We start from the raw sequence: 21,399 nt of genomic DNA, 5'->3' as shown, positions 1-21,399 counted from the left end.
GCATGTAGACGCGACTGGGGGTTTTCGTATTTCCCTCTCCAGTGCTTATTACAAAGAAGCCTTGTTAAACGACATCCGGAGAGCCCGAGAGAAATACCAGGGTGATGAACTGGCGAAGGAGCTGGCTCGGATCAAGCTCCGCATGGACAACACCGAGGTTCTGACCCCAGACATCATCATTAATTTACTGCTATCCTACCGAGACATCCAGGTATGAGTACCTTTAATGGAGGCTAGCACATAGGGGGTTCTTCTTTGGCATAAGGAATTAATTCCTCATATGAAGTACTCTTACACCAGGTGTATGGTTAGGTATCTATTTTATAGACTAAGTAGGTATATGGCTAGGTCATAGGTCACCTAGCATATCTGTTGTGGTCGTAACATTGGAGGTTTTGTGGGATCAGATGGCCACTCCAGCAGAATCTCCTACACAGTACTGCTTAATAAAAGGAACTTAGAATTTCACAGTTTAGATGCACTTTATGCTAGGCACTGTTTCGAGCTCTTGGCAAATACTCATTAATTTGATTCTCTTCACAAGTTTACGGGATGTATAGTCTGATTATCTCCATTTTACCAATGAGGAAATATGAGGCAGAGAGAAGTTAAGTCCAAGGGTCACACGGCAGTTGGCAAAGTCACGATTTATACTGAGGCAGCTGGCTCCATTGTCCTTGCTCTTAACTCCTCCACTATGCCTCTTTAGGCCTTTGTTGCTTCTTTCTTTGTTTCCCACCACCCATTAGTGACAGAGCAGGAGTAGCAGAGGCACATCCAGGACCCAGGGAATGCAGACACTTATTCTAAAACAAGCATCAGAGACTTGTGGAGAGTCCTTGAGAAAGAGTTTATGGGATGCGGTACCATGAAAGAAATGGTTTCCTCCCTCCAAGTTAAATGCTTTTGAGCCATTTGTAAGGATGTCTTGACTTCCTTCCCTTTGGGGGAACACACGATAGTGGGCCTTCCCTGCAGAACTCTACAAAGCCATATTGGAGGTTGTGGACCACAGGTCTTTAAATCTAAACGAGCGAGGCATCCCTTGACGACCCAAAGGAAGAAGGGTCAACCACTAAGGCACACCTGCCTGGCGACAAACAGGCGCATCTAATTGACTTTAACAGCAGATGCTGTTAGGAATTTTGACAATGATTAGATCATGGCCTAGGGGACAAGAGAATGGGAATGACCTTTTTGAATCTTTCTTCCATCTGAGCTGCTGGCTTCCTTCTGTCCTCGCCGTCACACATCTTTTTATAACCTTCCGTGGGTAGGACTCTCAGGCTCAAAGGTAAGCCAGAAGCTTACCCCAAGAGGGATACACTGTCTCCTTCTCTCGAGCAGTGGCCTCAAGGTGCAGAGGCACACGACAGGCATGGGATTTCAGTGGGAAGTCCTCTTCAGCTAACTGTGGCTGACTGTCAGCAAGTTGGCCAGTAACCGGGATTCAAAGCCTGGCTGGAAGGGTAGCAGATGGCATTGCTCAGAGGGGACCCAGCTGAGACAAACACAGTAGCAATTTTTCCCTGGGTAATTATGCAGTTTAGAGCTATGGTTTTCAACGAGGGGACATGTGACAGTGTCTGGAGACATGTTTGGCTTTCACAACTTGGAGGCTAGGGGGAGGTGCTACTGACATCTTATGGGTCGAGGCCACGGGTGCTGCATAACATCCCAGAATGCACAGGACAGCCCCCACAGCAAAGAATGATCCAGCCCCAAAATGTCGATGGTGCCAAGGTTGAGAAACCCTGGTTTAGATGAATTCACTTAGTTCTGGCAAAATAGGAAGGACCTGGCATGTTTCCTCTCTTAACACAGCAAGTGACCGTAAGATTTTGTGTATGTTTTTATCTCGCTCATCTTCACCCACAGCTGTGCTCTTAGTGTTAACTCGCCTGCCCTCAAAGCGTGGTAGCTATTTTCGGGCTGCTGGACTCATTTGCTTGCTTTTGTTGCCTTTACACTTCTTTCCCTTGATCTTTTTGTGGCCTCTGGTAGCAGGGATTTTTTGTCTGTCTTCTCTCTCATCCATTTTGGGTTTAAAAACAATGTTATTTCTGTTCTCTTACGGGCTGTAAGTAGCTTCACTAAATGCTGTGTGTAGGGAAAAGCTTGTATCTAAATGCTGAGGCAGTCATGTTTATAACTGTTCAGAAAAATCTGTGAAGAGCTGTGTGTTTCGTCTCCTTCTCACCGTGGGACCTCTTGCCAACAGGACTATGATGCTATGGTGAAGCTAGTAGAAACACTAAAAATGCTGCCTACGTGTGACTTGGCCGATCAGCATAATATTAAATTCCATTATGCATTTGCACTGAACAGGTAAGTGTAATAATGTACGTATAGAATTTTGAAATCTGCCTCCTCTTCCGTTCTTTTTTTTTTTATGTTGGTTTATCTTTGAGAGGGGGCGGGGAGAGAGAGAGAATCCTAAGCAGGCTCCGTGCTGTCAGCACAGAGCCTGATGCAGGGCTCAAACCCACGAGCCGTGAGATCATGACCTGAGCTGTACCAAGAGTCAGACGCTTAACTGAGCCACCTAGGCGCCCCCAGTCCTTCTTTCATTCACCTCTCACTGAGTCTGAGCCAGATCATTTGCTAAATGCCAAGGTTATGAAAATGGGCAAGGCATATGGTCTTGGTCTTCGGGGATTTGGTCTTTGGAGCATATGTTCCAGCTGTGAGGCCAGACATGTAAATAAAGCCCTAAGAGCTCAGAGTAATAAATGCCTTAATGAAGGTTTGCCCAAAATGCTGTGGAAGCATACCAGAGGGAGGAAGTTATTCTCCTTAGAGGTTTTTCTGTTTCTTTGGGAGAGAGAGCACAAGCGAGGCAGCAGGGGGTTGGGTGGGGCAGAGTGGGGGGCAGGGAGAGAGACAGAGAATTTGTCCAGTAGGCTTCATGCCCAGCGTGGAGCCCAGCACGAAGTTTGATCTTATGACCATGAGATCATGACCTGACCTGAAGTCAAGAGTTGGATGCTTAACCGACTGAGCCACCAGGCGCCCCTCTGCTTGGAGGTTTTTAAGAAGCTTCCCTGGGGTCTTTTGGGCTGGGTTTGGAATTCACAGTAGGAATAACCTTGCGGGCAGGAGAGAGTGTGGGATGGGGATGGTGAAAAGGCCGTTCTGCTTGGCCAGAACAGAAATTGGAGCTTAGTGTTCTTCATGTGCAGGGTGCCCTCAGGGAGCATCCAGGGTGACTATAACATGGGACACACGGGAAGCAAGCACATGCCATGAGGCTAAGTGTGGAGGGTGGGACTGTGTCTTCAAAGGACCTTGTACACCTGAATAAGGAGTTGATAGTATCTTGTAGATGGTGAGGGACTAGTTGAAGCAACAGGATGACGTTGTATGATAGGAAAAGTAGGTGCTGTCTTCATTTACTAGTATGATCTGAACTTCGGAATATAAATTACTGAGCTAGATAGTCTGTGAGACTTGGAAACTCCTGCCTGGAGACCATGAGCCTCAAAAGCTTGTGTGCTGGGGGGTATTAGTTCAGATGCTGTAACAAAGACACCTCAAATAAAATGATTGAAGTAAGATCAAAATTTCTCTTTCACATGGTAGTCCAGTGGTGAGTGGGCCAGACTAGTGGCATAGCACGCTCCAGGAAATGTTTAGGGACCTGGTTTCAGACCATTTTGTAGCTCTTAAATCTGCAAAAGTGTTGTCTTCTTCTAGTTGAAGACAGGTCGCTGCTACCCTGTTTTCCCAGCCTATGCAAAGGGGGAAACAGTGGAGACTCAGGACAGCCTCCTTTAAAAGCAAGTAGAATTTGCACATGACACTTCTACTCACATTCCACTGGTGAGGGCATAGTCACATGAGTCCATCTAGCCGTAAGGGCAGTTGGGAAATGTAGTCTCTACCTGGTCGACCATGTGCTCATTCAAACTTGGCTACTGTGGGTTTGGAGGATGAATTATAAGTTTGCCATTTCAACCCTCCAAAATCCTAGATGCCTAAATGTCTTAATCCTGCAGTCTCCCTTCTTCCGTGGGTAAGATACAGGAAGGAGAGCAGCATTAGGTGAATATGGTGAGAGCCATGCCCAGATATACTTACTGCGGGACCTGCCTTCTGCCGGGGCCAGAAATTGGTCATATTGAATTATAAAGCAGAAGACTCTGGGAGGGTGTTCAGACTCAGCCTGAGAGCCAAAGAGTTTTGGCACCTCCTCATCAACCTTCCATGGCCAACATCTTCCACGGGGAATGAATAAAGTGAGTATAGGAGGTGACCTGGGTTAGAGGACTCCTGTGTCCAGTTTCTCAGTCTTGGCTTGGTTTCAGCAGCTGGATTAGGCTCCACATTGTGGGTTTGCCCCGGCAGCATCTGCAGGACAGCAGATGTGTTCAGAAGCCCATGGCTTCAGGAGTCTTAGAACCCACGTGACATCACGTCTCTCTCTTATGTTGAAGTAAAATGTACATGCAGTGAAACGCATAGATCTTAAGTGTACAGTTGGATGAATTTTGATAAATGGACGTAGACTGTACACAACACCCTTATCAAAATATAAAACATTTCCATCCCCTCAGAAAGTTCCTTTGTGCTCCTTTGCAGGCAGTTCCCACCCCTTCGTATGCAACCGCTGTTGTAACATCTCTCAGCCTAGATCAATTTTTCCTGTCCTTGAACTTCATATAAATGGAGTGACACAGTGTGTATTTCCGTTGTGTCTGTTTCCTTCACTTGGCATCATGTTTGTGAGATTCATCCGTGCTGTTGGATGTATTCTTAGTTCGTTGATTCTTGTTGCTGGAGAATAATCTGTTGTGTGGGTATACCACAATTGATTTATCTGTTTTATTGCTGATAAACCTTTAGGTTGTTTTTACTTTGGGGTGCTAAGAACAGTGCTGCTATGAATATTCTTGTGCATGGTTTTTGTACATTAATGGCACATTTCTGCTGGATATATAGCACACGTGTATGTCCTGCTGGAGTAGATAATGGCAAACAGTGATAGGATTTTTATTCCTTTTGGAGGGAAGATTTCATGATCTCTGTGAAAAATGTGCCTCCTCTCTCCCCACTACTCTTTTTTTTTTTTTTTTTAAGTTTATTGATTTATTTTGATGGGGGGAGGGAGGGACAGAGAAAGAGCAAGGGAGAGAGACAATCCTGACCAGGCTCCGTGCTGTCAGCACAGAGCCCGATCTCACAAACTGTGAGATCAAGAATTGGACATTTAACCTACCGAGCCACCCAGGAGCCCCTCCCCACTGGTCTTTAAACTCAGCATCCCAAGGCAGGGAGTATTGGGAAGGGCATCTTCATTAAGCCCAGAAAAAAAAGAAAAGTCTTATAACTCTGTTACGTCAAAGTAGTGTGTGCCACTTTCATTCATATTTAATTATACTTGATTAACCCTTGATTTGTAAGGATTAAATGAGCTGGCACTGATGAAGTTTCTGGAAGAATGTCTGGCACACTGTAAGTGCTATGAAAAAATGGTTTGTTAAATAAAAACGCAGAGGGCCATTTAAGTCACTCACCACCATGTCTTCTCTCAGATGGAGTAGAGGTAACTGCTGTCAAACAGAACAAAATATTCTGATTGCCATCCATTGAGAGCACTAATAGAGAAAAATGAGTTTTGAAATGTAAAACCAGTACCTAAGAGAAATGGGTGTGGCAGGATGAAGTGATCACAGGGTGAATGAATGTGTTTCCAGTTTGGAAGCAGAGTGACTGGGACTGCACACCACTGACCCACCTTGCTCTCCGGTGATGGCTTTTTTCTTTCTAGTCACCTTAGCTGGTGGCTCTTTGTGATAGGCCAGGCAAGGTCCTCAAAGCCAAGAACCTCCTTTTTTCCAACCGACTAGGGATTTTCTGTAATATTGCGGTATTTGTTTCCTGTGTATATGCAGTCTGACCCTGAATTTGACATTTTTGCTTTGGGTGGAACTTGGCCAGCTGTCAGCATATGCACAGTAGAATTTGGTACTATGTACAGTTTTGAGAAACTTTATGGCGTTACCCTGTGTCTATAAAGGGGAATATAGTGATAGACAAATAATATTCCTGCATTACAGTTGACCTTTAACTCAGGAAGTGGAGCAAATCACAGCCATGAATTAGTTACTAAAGTTTGGCGGTAATGAACCACATTTGACCCTCAGATGGCAAGGCGTCCCTGTTACTAGGAAAGCTGGCTTGACCCAGCTAGCTCTTCCTGATCCCTTGCACTTGAGCTGTTCAGAAGCTCATTCAAAGCTGCCTCAAGTTTCCTTTGAGCAGTTAAACTGCTTGCCACTCAGTGGCCTGCAATCCTTCATGGGAAATTTTTATTTGCTGTTGTTTTTACAGACAGGACTTTATTGGATATGTTAATGCAGCCAGAAGAACCTGACCAGGTTTCCAAGCAGCAGGCAGAAAGATGGTCTGGAAGAAGAATAACGGAATCAAAGTACTAGGTTAAGAACAACAAAACTGTCACAAAATAGGAGTGTTCTCATATTCTCCTTTCTGCACCTTTGGGTCAAGACTGCTAACTCCAACAAAATTTAACTCCTTGAATTCCTCAGCTAGTGGAAGGGAAGCCAGATGCTTGATGCATTTATTAGAATATCTGATGTATCATTCTATAAATAAGATATTCTAATATAAATATTAGAATATCTGATGTATCATTCTATAAATAAATAAATAAATAAGTTAAGGGGAGCGATAGAGGCAGGTACGCTGTGGGGCCTGGAAATGTGTGCAGGGGCGATAGTAAACAGATGTTACGAAATCCAGCCTGTGCCAGAGAGGCCACAAGCTTGTTCCAGAACCTACAGCAGTCACCTCATCTTTAGCCCCTGGACTCCAGCTTTGTTATTGCTTGGGTGGAGGGACATGTGTCCCCAGGAGGGCAGCGTGGGTTCCTTGTCTCTGCCGTAATCGCCAGCATCCTTTTCTTTGTGTCTTCTGTTTATGTATACTGTTTGACCTTGCCAGAAATAATTTATGTATTTATATAGCCATTCTTTAAAGTTTATTTGAGAGAGAGAGAGAGAGACCGTGTGAGCAGGAGAGGGGCAGAAAGAGAAGGGGAGAGAGGATCCCAAGCAGGCTGTGCCTGATGCAGGGCTTGAACTCATGAACCGTGAGATCATGACCTGAGCCAAAATCAAGAGTCAGATGCTTAAACGACTGACGTGCCCCTATGTAGCCATTCTTTAGTAGGTGTTTGTCAAGAGTAGGAAAATGATGACCTAAAAGCATGTTGCAAAATAAGGGTATCTTTGTGGTAAGGGTATCTTTGTGGTAATCATTTTCCTGGAAGTGAAGAGAAGCATGAATCTTGTGAACTGACAGGAGTCATCTGGTCCAAACTCTTTATTTTAGAGAGGAGGAAGAAAGAAAGGCCAGGGCCCAGAATATAACAGCTGATCAGTAAGAGATCTGGGACCACAACTCCCCAGTTTTAGCAAAGTGCTCTGGATACACTAGATTTTTTTTTTTTAATGTTTGTTTAATTTTGAGAGACACCAAGAGAGCGTGACTAGGGGAGGGGCAGAGAGAGAGGGAGACACAGAATCTGAAGCAGGCTTCAGGCTCAGAGCCCCGATGCAGGGCTTGAACCCACAAACTGTGAGATCATGACCTGAGCCAAAGTCAGGTCACTTAACCCACTGAGCCACCCAGGCACCCCTGGGAACACTAGTTTAATGATGTCATGGCATAATCCATGAATCTCTGCCCAGAAAGCTTCCTCTTCTTTTTCGTTTGCCTGAGGGATAGCCAAAAGAATCCTTGGGCCTCTTGAACTGTAGAGCCATCCTTTTATATGTTCTCCTTTGTCATCTGTGATGAGAGCATTAGGTGGTAGTTGAGTATTGAAGCCATTTTCCTAATACATACTTTTTATACCAAAAGACCAGTTGCAATTTTTTTTCTGAGAAATGTACTATCTCCTTATGTTCTGAGTAGTGGCCTTGCCAATAATACATGTTTTCCTTTGTGTGTGTGTGTGTGTGTGTGTGTGTGTGTGTGTGTGTGTGTGTTGATTTTTGACAGATAGGCAGAGTATGTGAGAGTGGGGGAAGGTGGGCGGGGGGACAGAGGATCCTAAGTGGGCTCTGTGCTGATAGCAGAGAGCCCAGTGGGGGGTTGGAATTCACAAACCCACAAGATCATGACCTGAGTCTGATGCAGGGCTTGAACTCACGAACCGTGAGATGATGACCTGAGCTGAAGTCGGGTGCTTAACTGACTGAGCCACCGGGTCCCCCTACACGTTTTCCTTTTGAAAAGCATTTATTCAGAGAACTTAAACCACCTCCATCAGTCCTCCCCCTGGTCTTCTTGGGCCTAAGGTATCTTCCTTTTCTGTCCAGTTCCTGCTTTGGTTTCCTCCCTTTTGTCCCCCTCTCACCCCCCGCCCCAATTAATGACTTCTGTGTCAGGGGAGGCCTTTGTACTAAAGAAGGAGACCGCTCATGAGGGGTGTGTAAAGTTAACAAGTGATGGAAAATATACTCACACATGTGATACATTACACACACACACACACACACACACATACACAGTTTGAGAAATATTTCAAAACCACTCTGCTGTTTACAACCCATGAAACTGTGGAATGCACTGCTGTGGAAAAAATGAGGATAATGGAAATTAATAAGATGGGATTTTTAAAATTTCAATTCCAGTTACCATAGAGTGTAATATTAGTTTCAGGTGTACAATACAGTGATTGGACACTTCTATGCATCACCCTGTCCTCATCACAAGTGCACTCCTTAATCCCCATCACCTGTTTCGCCCATCCCTCCACTCCTCCCCTCTGGTAACCATCGGTTTGCTCCCTATAGTTAAGAGTCTGTTTCTTAGTTGATCATCTCTCCATTTTTTTTCTTTGCTCATTAGCTGAATTACGGAAGCAGCCTAAGTGTCCATCGATAGATGAATGGGTAAACAAATGTAGTATATATGTACAACGGAATATTATTCAGCCACAACAAAGAATGAAGTCTTGTCATTTGCAATGACATGGATGGATGTAGAGAGTATAATGCCAAGTGAAATAAGTCAGAGAAAGACAAATACCATATGGTTTCACTCATATGTGAAATGAGATGGTTTTAAGAATTAAGTTAGAATTTTTTTTTTTTTTAAGAGAGAGAGGGAAAGAGGCAGAGGGAGACAGAGAGAGAGCATCCCAAGCAGGCTCCATGCTCAGTGTGGAGCCCAACACAGGGCTGGATCCCATGACTCTAGGATCACGACCTGAGCCGAAATCAAGAGTTGAACGCTCAACTGACTGAGCCACCCAGGCGCCCCTTAAATAAGAATATCTTTAAAAACTTAGCACACAGTGCCTGGCACATAGAAGATGCTGAGTGAATGTGAATTGCCCTTCTATTTCCTGACAGAATCCCAACCACCAGTGTTCTATTATCTTCCATGATGGTATTTCAGGAAGGCTTCTTAAGAGCTAAAATCTAGAAAGCCATTTGGAGTAAAATGTGAAAGTTAGTTCATAGCTTCTGAGTTCTTGTGAGTAGGAGTCCTTAATGGAGAAACTTCGCCTAAGAGTTAGGGAAATGGTCCCATGTGACCTGGGTCCTGTCTTGCCTCCTGTCCCGTTCCTGGTTCACTGCCCTGTCACCACCCTCACCTGCCTTCATTTCTTAAGAGAGGCAGGCTGTTCTCCTCATGGGTGCTTCCTCTGTCTGGAATGCTCATTGCTTGCCTCACTGAATCTGATGATCCTTCAGGGTCTAGTTAAATGTCCCTTTCTAAATGATTGGTGTTGCAAAGAGTACCATAGCTAAAAACAATGTCCCTGCTGTTAGTCATTCTCATAGCACCTGCTCTCTTCCTTCATAGCACGCACATTTCTGTGTTTACTTGTTAATATTTATTCTCCCTCCCACTAGGCTAAATCTGAGGGGGGCAGGAGCCACAGTATACTAGGCCATTGCCTCCCCTGTGCCTAATAACATTGTGCCACCCACAGAGTAAGTACTCAGTAAGTATTTGTTGAGTGGGTGAATGAATGAATGACTCAGTGATCACCTGTGGCCTACAGTTGGAGAAGATCCATATGGTGATAACTGGGTGCTACAGTTAAGGGCTTGGTGTAGTAGTAGGCAAACCTGTTGAACTTTATATGTGTGAAAATAAACATATCTAAGTCATATGTGTTCAGTGTACACAGAAAAATATAAAGCAGAATTACTGGCAATGCCACCCTTAAAGTAGGGCATGGTCCAAAGCAGGGAATCCCAGAAAAGTGAAGGACTGCATAGGCCAGGTCACGGTCAGCAGTGATGGAAGTTTGCCTGGTGCGGGATCCAAGGTGTCTGTTCAAATGGGATTTGATATAGACTCAGAGGGGAATTGGTCTTTATCACCAAGGAAACCTGTGCCTTCTTAGTGGTGGTGGCTTGTGTATTGGTCAGGGTTAGGGTAACTGCTATAACAAGTAGCATATCAATTTCAGTCTTAACATGATGAATGTTTGTTTTCACTTACGAATCATTCCAGTGTGGATGTATCCTGGTTGGGCAATCTCTTCTCCAGGTGATTGAAAATTCAGTCTCCTTCCATCTTGGTGCTCTGCCCTCTCTTCGATCCTCTGCTCTCCTTTCACCAGATGATAAGAGAGACCATGCTGAATTGCCAAGGATGTTTTGTGTGGGGTGTGTGTGTTGTAACAGCTTTATTGAGATATAATTTGCATTCTCTATAGTTCACCCATTTAAAGAGTACAAGCCATTGATTTTTAGTATATTCACAAAGTTGTGCAACCGTCACAGTAATCAGTTTTAGAATATTTTCATCATTTGTCCCCCCCAAATCCTGAACCCATTACCAGCCACCATCCCCCTTCCACCCCCTAGCTCCCCTTCCCAGCCCTAAACAACCACTGTTATATTTTGGCAGTCCATTAGCAGTCACTCCGTGTTCCCCCACCTCAGCTGCTAGCCCGAGAAAACCACTCATCTCTTTTTGTCTCTCTGCATTTGCCTATTCTGGACACTTCATATAAATGGAATCCTATAATACGTGATCTTTTCTGGGTGACTTCTTTCACTTAGCATAATTTTGTCAAGGTTCATTCATGTTGTAGCATATATCAGTACTAAATTACTTCCTGTGGCTGAAAAATACTCCATTGTACTGATAGACCCCGTTTCATCTATTCATTTATCAGTTGATGGACATCAGGGTGGTTTCCACTTTTGACTGTACCAAGGGAGTTTTGTATGAGCCTGGTCAGGAAGTGATGTTTGTTACTTGTTAGCATATGTCATTGGCCGAAGTTCAGTCTCATGGGCCAACCTAATTGCAAGAGAAGTGGGGAAATGTGGTCTGGCTGAGGGCCAGACCCATAATAATAAATGGGTTTTAGTGAACACATCCTAGTTACCACTGCAGCTTGTAAACAAGAAGAGTTTAACTGGATCCATCCGTGTGGAGATCCCTGAGAGTCTGTCAGAAGAACCAAGAGTGCAGCAAGAATATTCTTCACCTCCTGTTGCCTTTGTGAAAATGGGAGAGCCAGCCTTCGAAGTGCCTTATTCGAAATTATGGCCTGCCAGTCCACTGTAAAAATGTTTTTCTTAAAAATGTTTCTTTTGAGGGGCACCTGGGTGGCTCAGTCATTTAAGCGTCCAACTTTTGGTTTCAGCTCAGGACACGATCTCGTGGTTTCGTGGGTTTGAGCCCCACACCGGGCTCTGCACTGACAGCATGGAGCCTGCTTGGGATTCTCTGTCTCCCTGTCTCTCTGCCCCTACCCCACTCACACTGTCTCTGTGCCTCAAAATAAATAAACTTAAAACAAATGTTTATTTTGAGAGAGACTATGCATGTGTGAAAGCAGGGAATGGGCAGAGAGAGAGAGAATCCCAAGCAGGCTCCGTGCTGACAGTGCAGAGCCCGACGCAGGGCTCAAACTCACGAACCATGAGATCATGACCTGAGCCGAAATCAAGAGACAGACACTTACCCAACGGAGTCACCCAGGCACCCCAAGCCCAACCTTTATAGATGTTGCTTGGTGGTCCCAGGGGACTGGAAAAGGTGGTGATGATGGAGGCAAGGATAGGATGATTTAATAGTGGTTCTGCCCTGATGTAAGAAAACAACCATTCTGGTTCATGCATTTCTTTGGTTCTGGGCATTGTTCACACTCAAACACAGGTTGCCTGTAACTGTTCCCTTCTCCGTATGTAAATACGAGGCATCTGGCCAGACAAAGGCACCTGCTTCCTTGTGGCAGGTGTATATCTGTCAAGATCCAATCAGGAAACAAATCTCTAAGTATTTAAAGTAGAGGAAATGTAATACATGGAATTGGTTACACAGGTGATGGAAGAGCTGAGAAGCCAAACAGGGAACTGAGGCCACTCAGAAATGAACACGTACAGGAAGCTGCTACCATCCCTCCTTTGGCTGGATGGATACAGGAAAGAGGTGATGTGACCAGAATCTAGGAGCCAGGATCACTTGAAACCATTACACGCCAGCCTTTTGGGAGCTAGATCTATAGAAGAGATGCAGTTGTTTCTAGAGCCACCGCAGGAAACACAGACAAAAAAGGGGAGAAAGTATTATGGCTACTTCATTCTTCCGCTCCTCCAGATACTTGTCCACCATCGTCTTCCACTGGCTGCTCATTGCTGGTAATCAGCTGACCAGGAAGCCCAGAAGCATCCTGGAGGAGCCCGCTCCCCTGTGATGCAGAGCAGAGCAGGTGAAAGAGGGGTGTATCTGAAGGCAAACAGACCACTGATTGGCCCAGCAGGACACTTACCTTTCAGAGACATTGATGGGTTCTATGTATTTTTAGAGCCAGCTTTATTAAGGTATAAGGTAGAACTTCCGTACAGTAAAATGCACCCATTTAAAGTGCACGGTTTGATGACTTTAGCCAAACAAATAGTCTCCTATAACTATTACCACGATCAACAGACACAGCGTTTTATCCCACAAAGTTTCCTTTTGCCCTTGTCCTTGTCAACTCTCCTCCCATACCCATCCAGCCCCGTTTGGATAATGGCATTTGGCCCATATTCCAGGTCACTGATCCTGTGTTTCAGAGGGCCCAAATCTGGTCTATGGCCGTACCACCCTGAACACACCCGATCTTATCCGTGTCCAGATCTGATGCTGTGTTCATTCAGTGTTGTTGTTTTTTTTTTTAACTTTTTAGTTTTAGGACCTCTATTCATTTTTTTTTTGAGAGTTTCCATTTCTCTCACAAAATATCTTATTTCTTCACAGATACATGCTTTATGTATACATATATATATATTTAAACATTTTGTAATAGTTTTTTTAAGTTTATTTTGAGAGAGAGTGTGAGTGGGGAGGGGCAAAGAGGGAGGCAAAGGGAGAATCCCAAGCAGCCTCCGCACTGCCAGCGCAGAGCCCAATGTGGGGCTCAGTCTCCTGAATCGTGAAATCGTGAACTGTGCCGAAATCAAGAGTTGGACACTTAACCAACTGAGCCACCCAGGTGCCCGTGTTTATAATAGTTTTAAAGTTACTGTCAATTTCTGGGTCTGGTTCTATTGATTATGTTTTATCTTGATCGTGGGTCACATTTTCTTCTGTGCACATCTCAGTTTTATTTTAGACATTTTATCTAAAAGAACAGTGGGGAAAAAACAAAACAGTGGAGACTGAAGTATAATTTCAGTTTGTTTTGTTTATTACCTTGATTATCTGAGCCCTGTCTTAGGTCTGGCAATTAACATATATGACTGATTTTTTTCATATTTCTCCTAGAGAGTAGCTGGGTTGGGACTGGACTCAATTCTAATCAGTTTACTTGCAGTTAGCCTGACCTCCCACCTCTTGTCTGTCTGCTACCTTTCTGATCTTGTCAGTATTTGAGCATGGAAGATTTTGAGTTGCTGTTTGTGTAATTTTTGGATTCAGTTTTCACAGTGACCCACATCTGAGTGCTATGATAATGCGTGTGATCTCTTTTTTACTTTGAGCCTCCCCTTCATCACAGCTTTCTTGGAAAAATTTAGTGGGCAAGTGTGCTGCAAGGGAGTTCTTACACTCAGCGATTAGTTTTCGCCTGGGGACCCTTCCAGATTCCGTTCTTTCCCATCAGCCCATGCTGTTGTGCACAACTTTGCTCATTTTCCCTTTGTCCCTGTGCAGTTTCTCTATCAAAGGCTCCCTCTTCGATTTGTCAGTACCTAGAGCAGGCACCCCAGTGAGGATGCTGTCATGGCTCTTTGCTCAGCTCTGAAAGCATTGTTTTCCTGTGGAATTAATCAAGGAAGTTCTTCCTCCTCTTCAGTAGTTTATATATTGTCTAGGTTTTTATTGTTACTGTGAGAGTGGAAGTCCTTTCACGGTCTTCTACTCCTAATTGGAAGCAGGAGTGTCTTCAGAGGTTTTTGGTGGGCAGCCTGAGACAGAGTTTGTCCTAGAAAGGACACTGGTCTAAGTGAGACATTTTGCTTGTTAATTCTGAGTGTTTGTGTAGAAAAAAAAGATTTTTTGGAAGTCTGTCTCCTACCCTATGAGCTTTCTCTTACAGACACACAGTACAGAAAAGACAGGCAGGCAGGATGCTTAGTGACCAATGAAAGCTCTGGCAGACCTGTAGTTCCCCGTTGCCTGGTGAAGTAAGCAAAGTCGAACATACTTTGCACATGAAGAACTGAGGCCCAGAAAGGGTAAGCAACTTGGCTCAAAATTCACATGGGTAGTAAATGGTATAAAAATAACCAGAATCTAGCTGTATAGGATTCCCAGTCCAATGTTCTGTTTTTACTCTGTGTGTTTTATTGCATAAATAAGAAATACACTTATATATTTTGGGAAGAACCTGGGGAAAAAAACGTTTAAAGAAACTGTCCCTTGTGATTCTAATCTCTAGTCCCACTCATGTTCCAGAAGTAATCTGTCTCATCAGTTTGGTGTATATCCTTTCAGTTCTGTGAATTTACATTCAATTCAATATGTCATACTGCAGGGTTTTTACAATACAGGAGATGCTCTGTAATTAAAAAAAAAATGTTTCTTTTTAAAGAGGGGGGAGGGGCAGAGAGAGATGAGAACAGAGGATCCAAAGCAGGATCTGCACTGACAGCAGAGAGCCCAGTGCAGGGCTCGAACTCCTGAACCGTGAGATCGTGACCTGAGCCAAATTCAGACGCTTAACTGACCAAGCCACCCAGGCGCCCCTGTAATTTTCTTTGTTCACTTAACAGTCAATGGATGGAGATCTTTTCATGTCACTACATTTAGTCTTGCTCAGTTTGTCATCCATTTAACAGACAACTTAACAGATACTTATACTTATTGAGCACCTACTTATGTGCTAGATTGAGTTCTAAGCCTTGGGGCATAGCAGTAAACAAACCAGACAGAAAAATCCCTTCCTCTTGGAGCTTACATTCTTAATGGGGAGACACCATACAAACTAAGTAAAATTATTAAAACAGGTTAGGGTGGTAGGGAGGTTGGTGGGGCAGGTTACAATTATGAGCTGAGTGCTCAGAGAAGACTTGACTTACTAGAGAGTGACATGGAAAAAAATGAGAGATGAGGGAACATACCATGCAAATATATTGGGGAAGAACATTCCAGCCAGAGGGATCAGCACGTGCAACGGCAGGGATGCTTGTGCAGCTGGGACAGAGGACCCCTACTCTGTGAAACAACCGGGAGCCAGGTCTTACAGAATCTTGTAGGCCACTGAAAGAAAATTGGCAATGGCTCTGCGATGGGAGCCTCTGGAAGGGTGTTTTGTTGTTTTTGGTTTTGAGATATAATTGATATATAACGTATTAGTTTCAGGTGTATAACATCATGATTTGATGTATGTACATTTTGTGTAATGATCACCACAGGAAGTCTTACTAACATCCATCACCACACATAATTGTGAATAGTTTTCTTGTGAGGAAAACCTTTAAGATCTCTCTTAGGAACTTTTTTAAAATTTCTTTTGTTAAAAAAATTTTTTTTTAACATTTATTTCTGAGAGACAGAGCACGAGCAGGGGAGGGGTAAAGAGCGAGGGAGACACAGAATCTGAAGCAGGCTCCAGGCTCTGTGCTGACAGCTCAGAGTGGGAAACTACCCTATGATAGTGGGGCTTAAACTCCCGAGTGGTGAGATCATGACCTGAGCTGAAATCGGACACTTAACCAACTGAGCCACCCAGGAGCCCCAGAAACTTTCAAATATACAATACAGTATTGGCTGCAGTCACCATGCTATGTATTACATCCCCAAGACGCATGTATTTTGTAACTGAAAGTTTATACCTTTTGACCCCCTTCACCCATTTCACCCACATCCCACCCCCCACCTTTGGCAGCAACCAGTCTGTCTGTCTTCTGTATCTGTGAGCTTGGTTGAGGTTGGTTTGGTTGCTTTTTTCAGACTCTGCGTATAGGTGAGATCATACAGTATTTGTCTTTCTCTGACTTGTTTCATTCAGCACAATGCCCTCAGGGTCCACGCATGCGGTTGCAAATGGCAAGATTCCTTTTTATGACTGAATAATATTCCACTGTGTATGTACATCACATTCTGGTTATCTGTTGGACACTTAGGTTGCTTCTAGGTCTTTGCTATTGTAAATGCAGTGAACATGGGAGTGCAGATATCCTTTAGAGTTAGTGTTTTTGTTTCCTTTAGATAAATACCCAAAAATGGAATTGCTGGATCATATGGTAGTTCCATTTTTAATTTTTTCAAGAGTCTCCATACTGTTTTCCACAGCACCTGCATCAATTTGCATCCCACCCACAGTGCATGAGGGTTCCCTTTTATCCATATCCTCACCAACACTTCTTTCTTTTTTTTTTTTTTTTAATATAGCTTAGCCATTCCGACAGGTGCGAGGTGATTGTTATGGTTTTGAATTGCATTTTCCTGATGATGAGTGGTATCAAACATCTTTTCCTGTGTCTGCCTGCTGTCTTTACCATTGGCCGTCTTGATGCCTTCTTTGGAAAAATGTTTCTTCAGGTCCTCTGCCCATTTTTTAATCAGACTTTTTTTGCTCTTGAGTTGTATGAACTCTTTATATATTTTTGATATTAACCCCTTGTCAGATATATGATTGGCATTTGCGTGGACGGTTTTGAGTAGTGGAGTGACATGACGTGACTCAGTGTTTAGCAGGATCACTCTGACTCCCATGTTGAGAATAGATTGTAGAGGGTGAGGGTGAAAGCAGGAAATGATGGTTATTTGGGTCAGGGTAGTAGCAGTGGTGGTCATGAGGTGTAGCCCATTTTTGGATGTGGCTTAAAATAAAAGCTAACAATGATTTGATCGAATAAAAGATACTAGCGATATGAAGCATGACTCCAAAGTTTTTGGCATGAAAAACAGGAGGAACGGACTGGCCATTCTTAAATAAGATGGAGAAGAATAGCTTTGATGGGACAATCAGCAGTTAAGTTTTGGACACATCAAGTTTGAGGTATTAGACATGCAAGTGAGATGCTAGGAAGATAGTTGGATATGGAGTTCAGGGGAGAGTTCTGGGCTGGAGATAGTAATTTGGGAGTCATCAAGATATAGATGTTTGGAAAAGCAGGACAGTAGATGATATACCAAGGGATCTAGTGTAGTTACAGATAAGAAACATCCAAGGGTTATGCTTAAGGACTCTCCAGTGTTAAAAGACTAGGGAGATGAATAGGAACCAGAAAATTAGACTCAAGTAGAAGGAAAATGAGAGTATGGTGACCTGCAAGCCGAATGAAGAAGGTAATCCAAAGAGGAAGGAGTACTCAGCTATCAAATGCGGCTGGTAGGTCAGATAAGACAAGGGCTTAGAAGCGGTCACTGGGACTTAGCAGTGATGCAGACCTACAGAACATCCAGGGTAAGACACACTAATGCCTGGATCCCATCTCCAGAGACTGATGTAACTGGTCTCAAGTGCAACCTGAACACCAAGGTTTTTGAAGTTTCCCAGGTGATTCTAATGTGCAAGCCAACGTTGCGACCCCACTGTCTTAGTTCATATCTTTTTCTTAATTTGTGAAATGACCTTATCGTCAGAAACATATGTTGCCAGACTGATTAAACACAGGAGATTTTATCTGTAGACTTGTTCGTGGATACTTTGGGATCTGAAAATGATAAGCATATCTGAAAACTGATCATTAACCACTAAAGAGATTAGCTATTTAGCACCTGTCCTGAAGTGGCTTTTAAGCTGAAAATCGCCTTGCTTTTCGTTTTTTGCAAATATTTGATTTTTTATTTTTGTTCTTTTTTTTTAATCCCCAAAAGACCTTTTGTTTTTAGTAACAAGGGTAAGTTTCAAGTTAATGAAAAAAATTTAAGGGAAACATTGCTGTAAATGGTCCAAAGAAAACCAAATGAACCCGAACTCAGATCGATAATGAAGCATTTAGAAGAGTTAAGTAAATTCTTTTCAGAATCCTGAAAATTTCACACTTCAAAAGTTGGCTCATAGCAGATGTAAAAATGTTGTACCTCATTAAAGTTTTAGTCTTTTTTCATTTTCCTGCCACTGACTGTAGAAATTATTTCAATGCTGTAGTAAAATTGAGTTGGGTTGGTAGCTCTTCACTCTTTAAAATGGGAAGGAATCGTGAGTGGGCTGTTGGTTAAGAGATCTGTTTTGCAGGCTGATAATTGGATTCTATGGACAAAGAGAGTACAGATCAAATCTCTGAGAACAAGATCAGGCTGGAAAATAGGAAAAATCAAAGTTGCAATACAGGCCTAATTACTGCAGGTTTCCAGAAGAATGCCAAGTGTCTAGATTAGCCCTTCTCAACCCGGGTTGGGTTCCACAGAGAATTAAACCCTAATGCCCTAAGGCATCCATTGTATCAATCGAATGAACTCTCTTAAGTATCCAGAATGGGGCTACCTATGTACCATACTTGGGAGAATGGAGAAAATAGTTACTCAGATAATCAAATAATTTTCTCTGGAGCTTAATTCACTAGCAGAACCCCCATTGAGAAAAGCTGTTTGACGTACTAATCTGTTGTCTTGAATGATGCAGAGTTTTATGACTTACAGGTCCTCAGGAAAGAAAGCATAAAAGAGCCTGTTGTCGAATTGCCAAGAAATTAAAAAGAATAATCTCTTTATTATTTATTAGAATAGTTATTAGTAAAACATGCACAGGAACACCTTGTGCAAATCCCAGCAGTGATTTTTTTGAACAGTTTAATGTGTATCCTTCCAGACTTTGTGCATGTGAACATAAGTGGAAATAATATTTACTGCAAAGAATGGGATCATGGCATTCATTTAGTTCAGCAATGTTTTTTCCATGAACTGTTATGGAAATTCTTCTATATAATTACATACAGACCTGCCTCTTTCTGAGGGTTGCATGATACTCCATGGTTTGGTTGTTACAAACTGTATTTTATCATTTGACATTTATCATATGTCAGAGGACATTTGGGTTATCTTCAGTTTTTCACTGTTAGGAGCAATGCCATAATAAACATCTTGGTTCAAAAATTCTTGAATATATATATATATATATGTGTGTGTGTGTGTGTGTGTGTGTGTGTATATACATATATATATATGTTTTTCTATTTCCAGATTATAGAAGCAGAATGGAGTCAGGATGCATACCTTTTACTTTTTGGTTTTATTAATAGAAATTTCTTTTTTTAAATGAAATTTATTATCAAATTGGTTTCCATACAACACCCAGTGCTCATCCCAACAGGTGCCCTCCTCAGTACCCATCACCCATCCACCCCTCCCTCCAACCCCCCATAAACCCTCAGTTTGTTCTCAGTTTTTTAGAGTCTCTTATGTTTTGACTCCCTCCCTCTCTAGCCTTTTTTTTTTTCTTCCCCTCCCCCAGGGTCTTCTGTTAAGTTTCTCAGGATCCACATAGGAGTGAAAACAGGGTGTCTGTCTTTCTCTGTATGACTTATTTCACTTAGCATAACACTCTCCAGTTCCATCCACGTTGCTACAAAAGGCCATATTTCATTCTTTCTCACTGCCACGTAGTATTCCATTGTGTATATAAACCACAATTTCTTTATCCATTCCTCAGTTGATGGACATTTAGGCTCTTTCCATAATTTGGCTATTGTCGAGAGTGCTGCTATAAACATTGGGGTACAAGTGCCCCTATGCATCAGCACTCCTATATCCCTTGGGTAAATTCCTAGCAGTGCTATTGCTGGGTCATAAGGTAGATCTATTTATAATTTTTTGAGGAACCTCCACACTGTTTTCCAGAGCGGCTGCACCAGTTTGCATTCCCACCAGCAATGCAAGAGGGTTCCTGTTTCTCCACATCCCCTCCAGCATCTATAGTCTCCTGATTTGTTTATTTTAGCCACTCTGACTGGCGTGAGGTGGTATCTGAGTGTGGTTTTGATTTGTATTTCCCTGATGAGGAGCAACGTGGAGCATCTTTTCATGTGCCTGTTGGCCCTCCGGATGTCTTCTTTAGAGAAGTGTCTATTCATGTTTTCTGCCCATTTCTTCACTGGGTTATTTGTTTTTCGGGTGTGGAGTTTGGTGAGCTCTTTATAGATTTTGGATACTAGCCCTTTGTCCAATATGTCATTTGCAAATATCTTTTCCCATTCCGTAGGTTGCCTTTTAGTTTTGTTGATTGTTTCCTTTGCAGTGCAGAAGCTTTTTATCTTCATGAGGTCCCAATAGTTCATTTTTGCTTTTAATTCCCTTGCCTTTGCGGATGTGTCAAGTAGGAAATTGCTGTGGCTGAGGTCAGAGAGGTGTTTTCCTGGTTTCTCCTGCTTTTGATGGTTTCCTGTCTCACATTCAGGTCCTTTATCCATTTTGAGTTTATTTTTGTGAATGGTGTAAGAAAGTGGTCTAGTTTCATTCTTCTGCATGTTGCTGTCCAGCTCTCCCAGCACCATTTGTTAAAGAGACTTGTTTTTTTTTCCATTGGATATTCTTTCCTGCTTTGTCAAAGATTAGCTGGCCATACTTTTGTGGGTTTAATTCTGGGGTTTCTATTCTATTCCATTGGTCTATGTGTCTGTTTTTGTGTCAATACCATGCTGTCTTGATGATTACAGCTTTGTAGTAGAGGCTAAAGTCTGGGATTGTGATGCCTCCTGCTTTGGTCTTCTTCTTCAAAATTACTTTGGCTATTCGGGGTCTTTTGTGGTTCCCCACAAATTTTAGGATTGCTTGTTCTAGCTTCGAGAAGAATGCTGGTGCAATTTTGACTGGGATTGCATTGAATGTATTAATAGAAATTTCAAACACAGTCAAAAGTAGGAAATAATATAGTGAACCCCCATGTACCCCTTTTCCACTCTTCAGTAATGATCCCTGCATGGCCATTTTTGTTTCCTGCTCACCCCATCCACTCTGTCTTACCCCAACACCAGATTTATTATGAAGCAAAGATATACCATTTTACCCAGAGATATTTCTGTA

At 42.9% G+C, this 21,399-nt stretch overlaps 1 protein-coding gene across 1 annotated transcript in view; it reads left to right on the top strand.

The window, feature by feature from the left end:
• MAP3K15 (mitogen-activated protein kinase kinase kinase 15) overlaps window positions 1-21,399 on the top strand; it is a 123,095-nt gene that overhangs the window by 44,371 nt on the left and 57,325 nt on the right. Inside the window, exons 5-6 of the mRNA XM_042975280.1 lie at window positions 43-211; window positions 2,222-2,328. Coding sequence (XP_042831214.1) covers window positions 43-211; window positions 2,222-2,328 — 276 coding nt within the window. The remainder of the gene's footprint in view (window positions 1-42; window positions 212-2,221; window positions 2,329-21,399) is intronic.

This window comes from Panthera tigris, chromosome X (genome assembly GCF_018350195.1).
Source record: "Panthera tigris isolate Pti1 chromosome X, P.tigris_Pti1_mat1.1, whole genome shotgun sequence".
NCBI classification, from domain to species: Eukaryota; Metazoa; Chordata; class Mammalia; order Carnivora; family Felidae; genus Panthera; species Panthera tigris.
The sequence above is the reverse complement of the archived record's forward strand: the minus strand, read 5'-3'. Positions and strand labels throughout refer to the sequence as shown.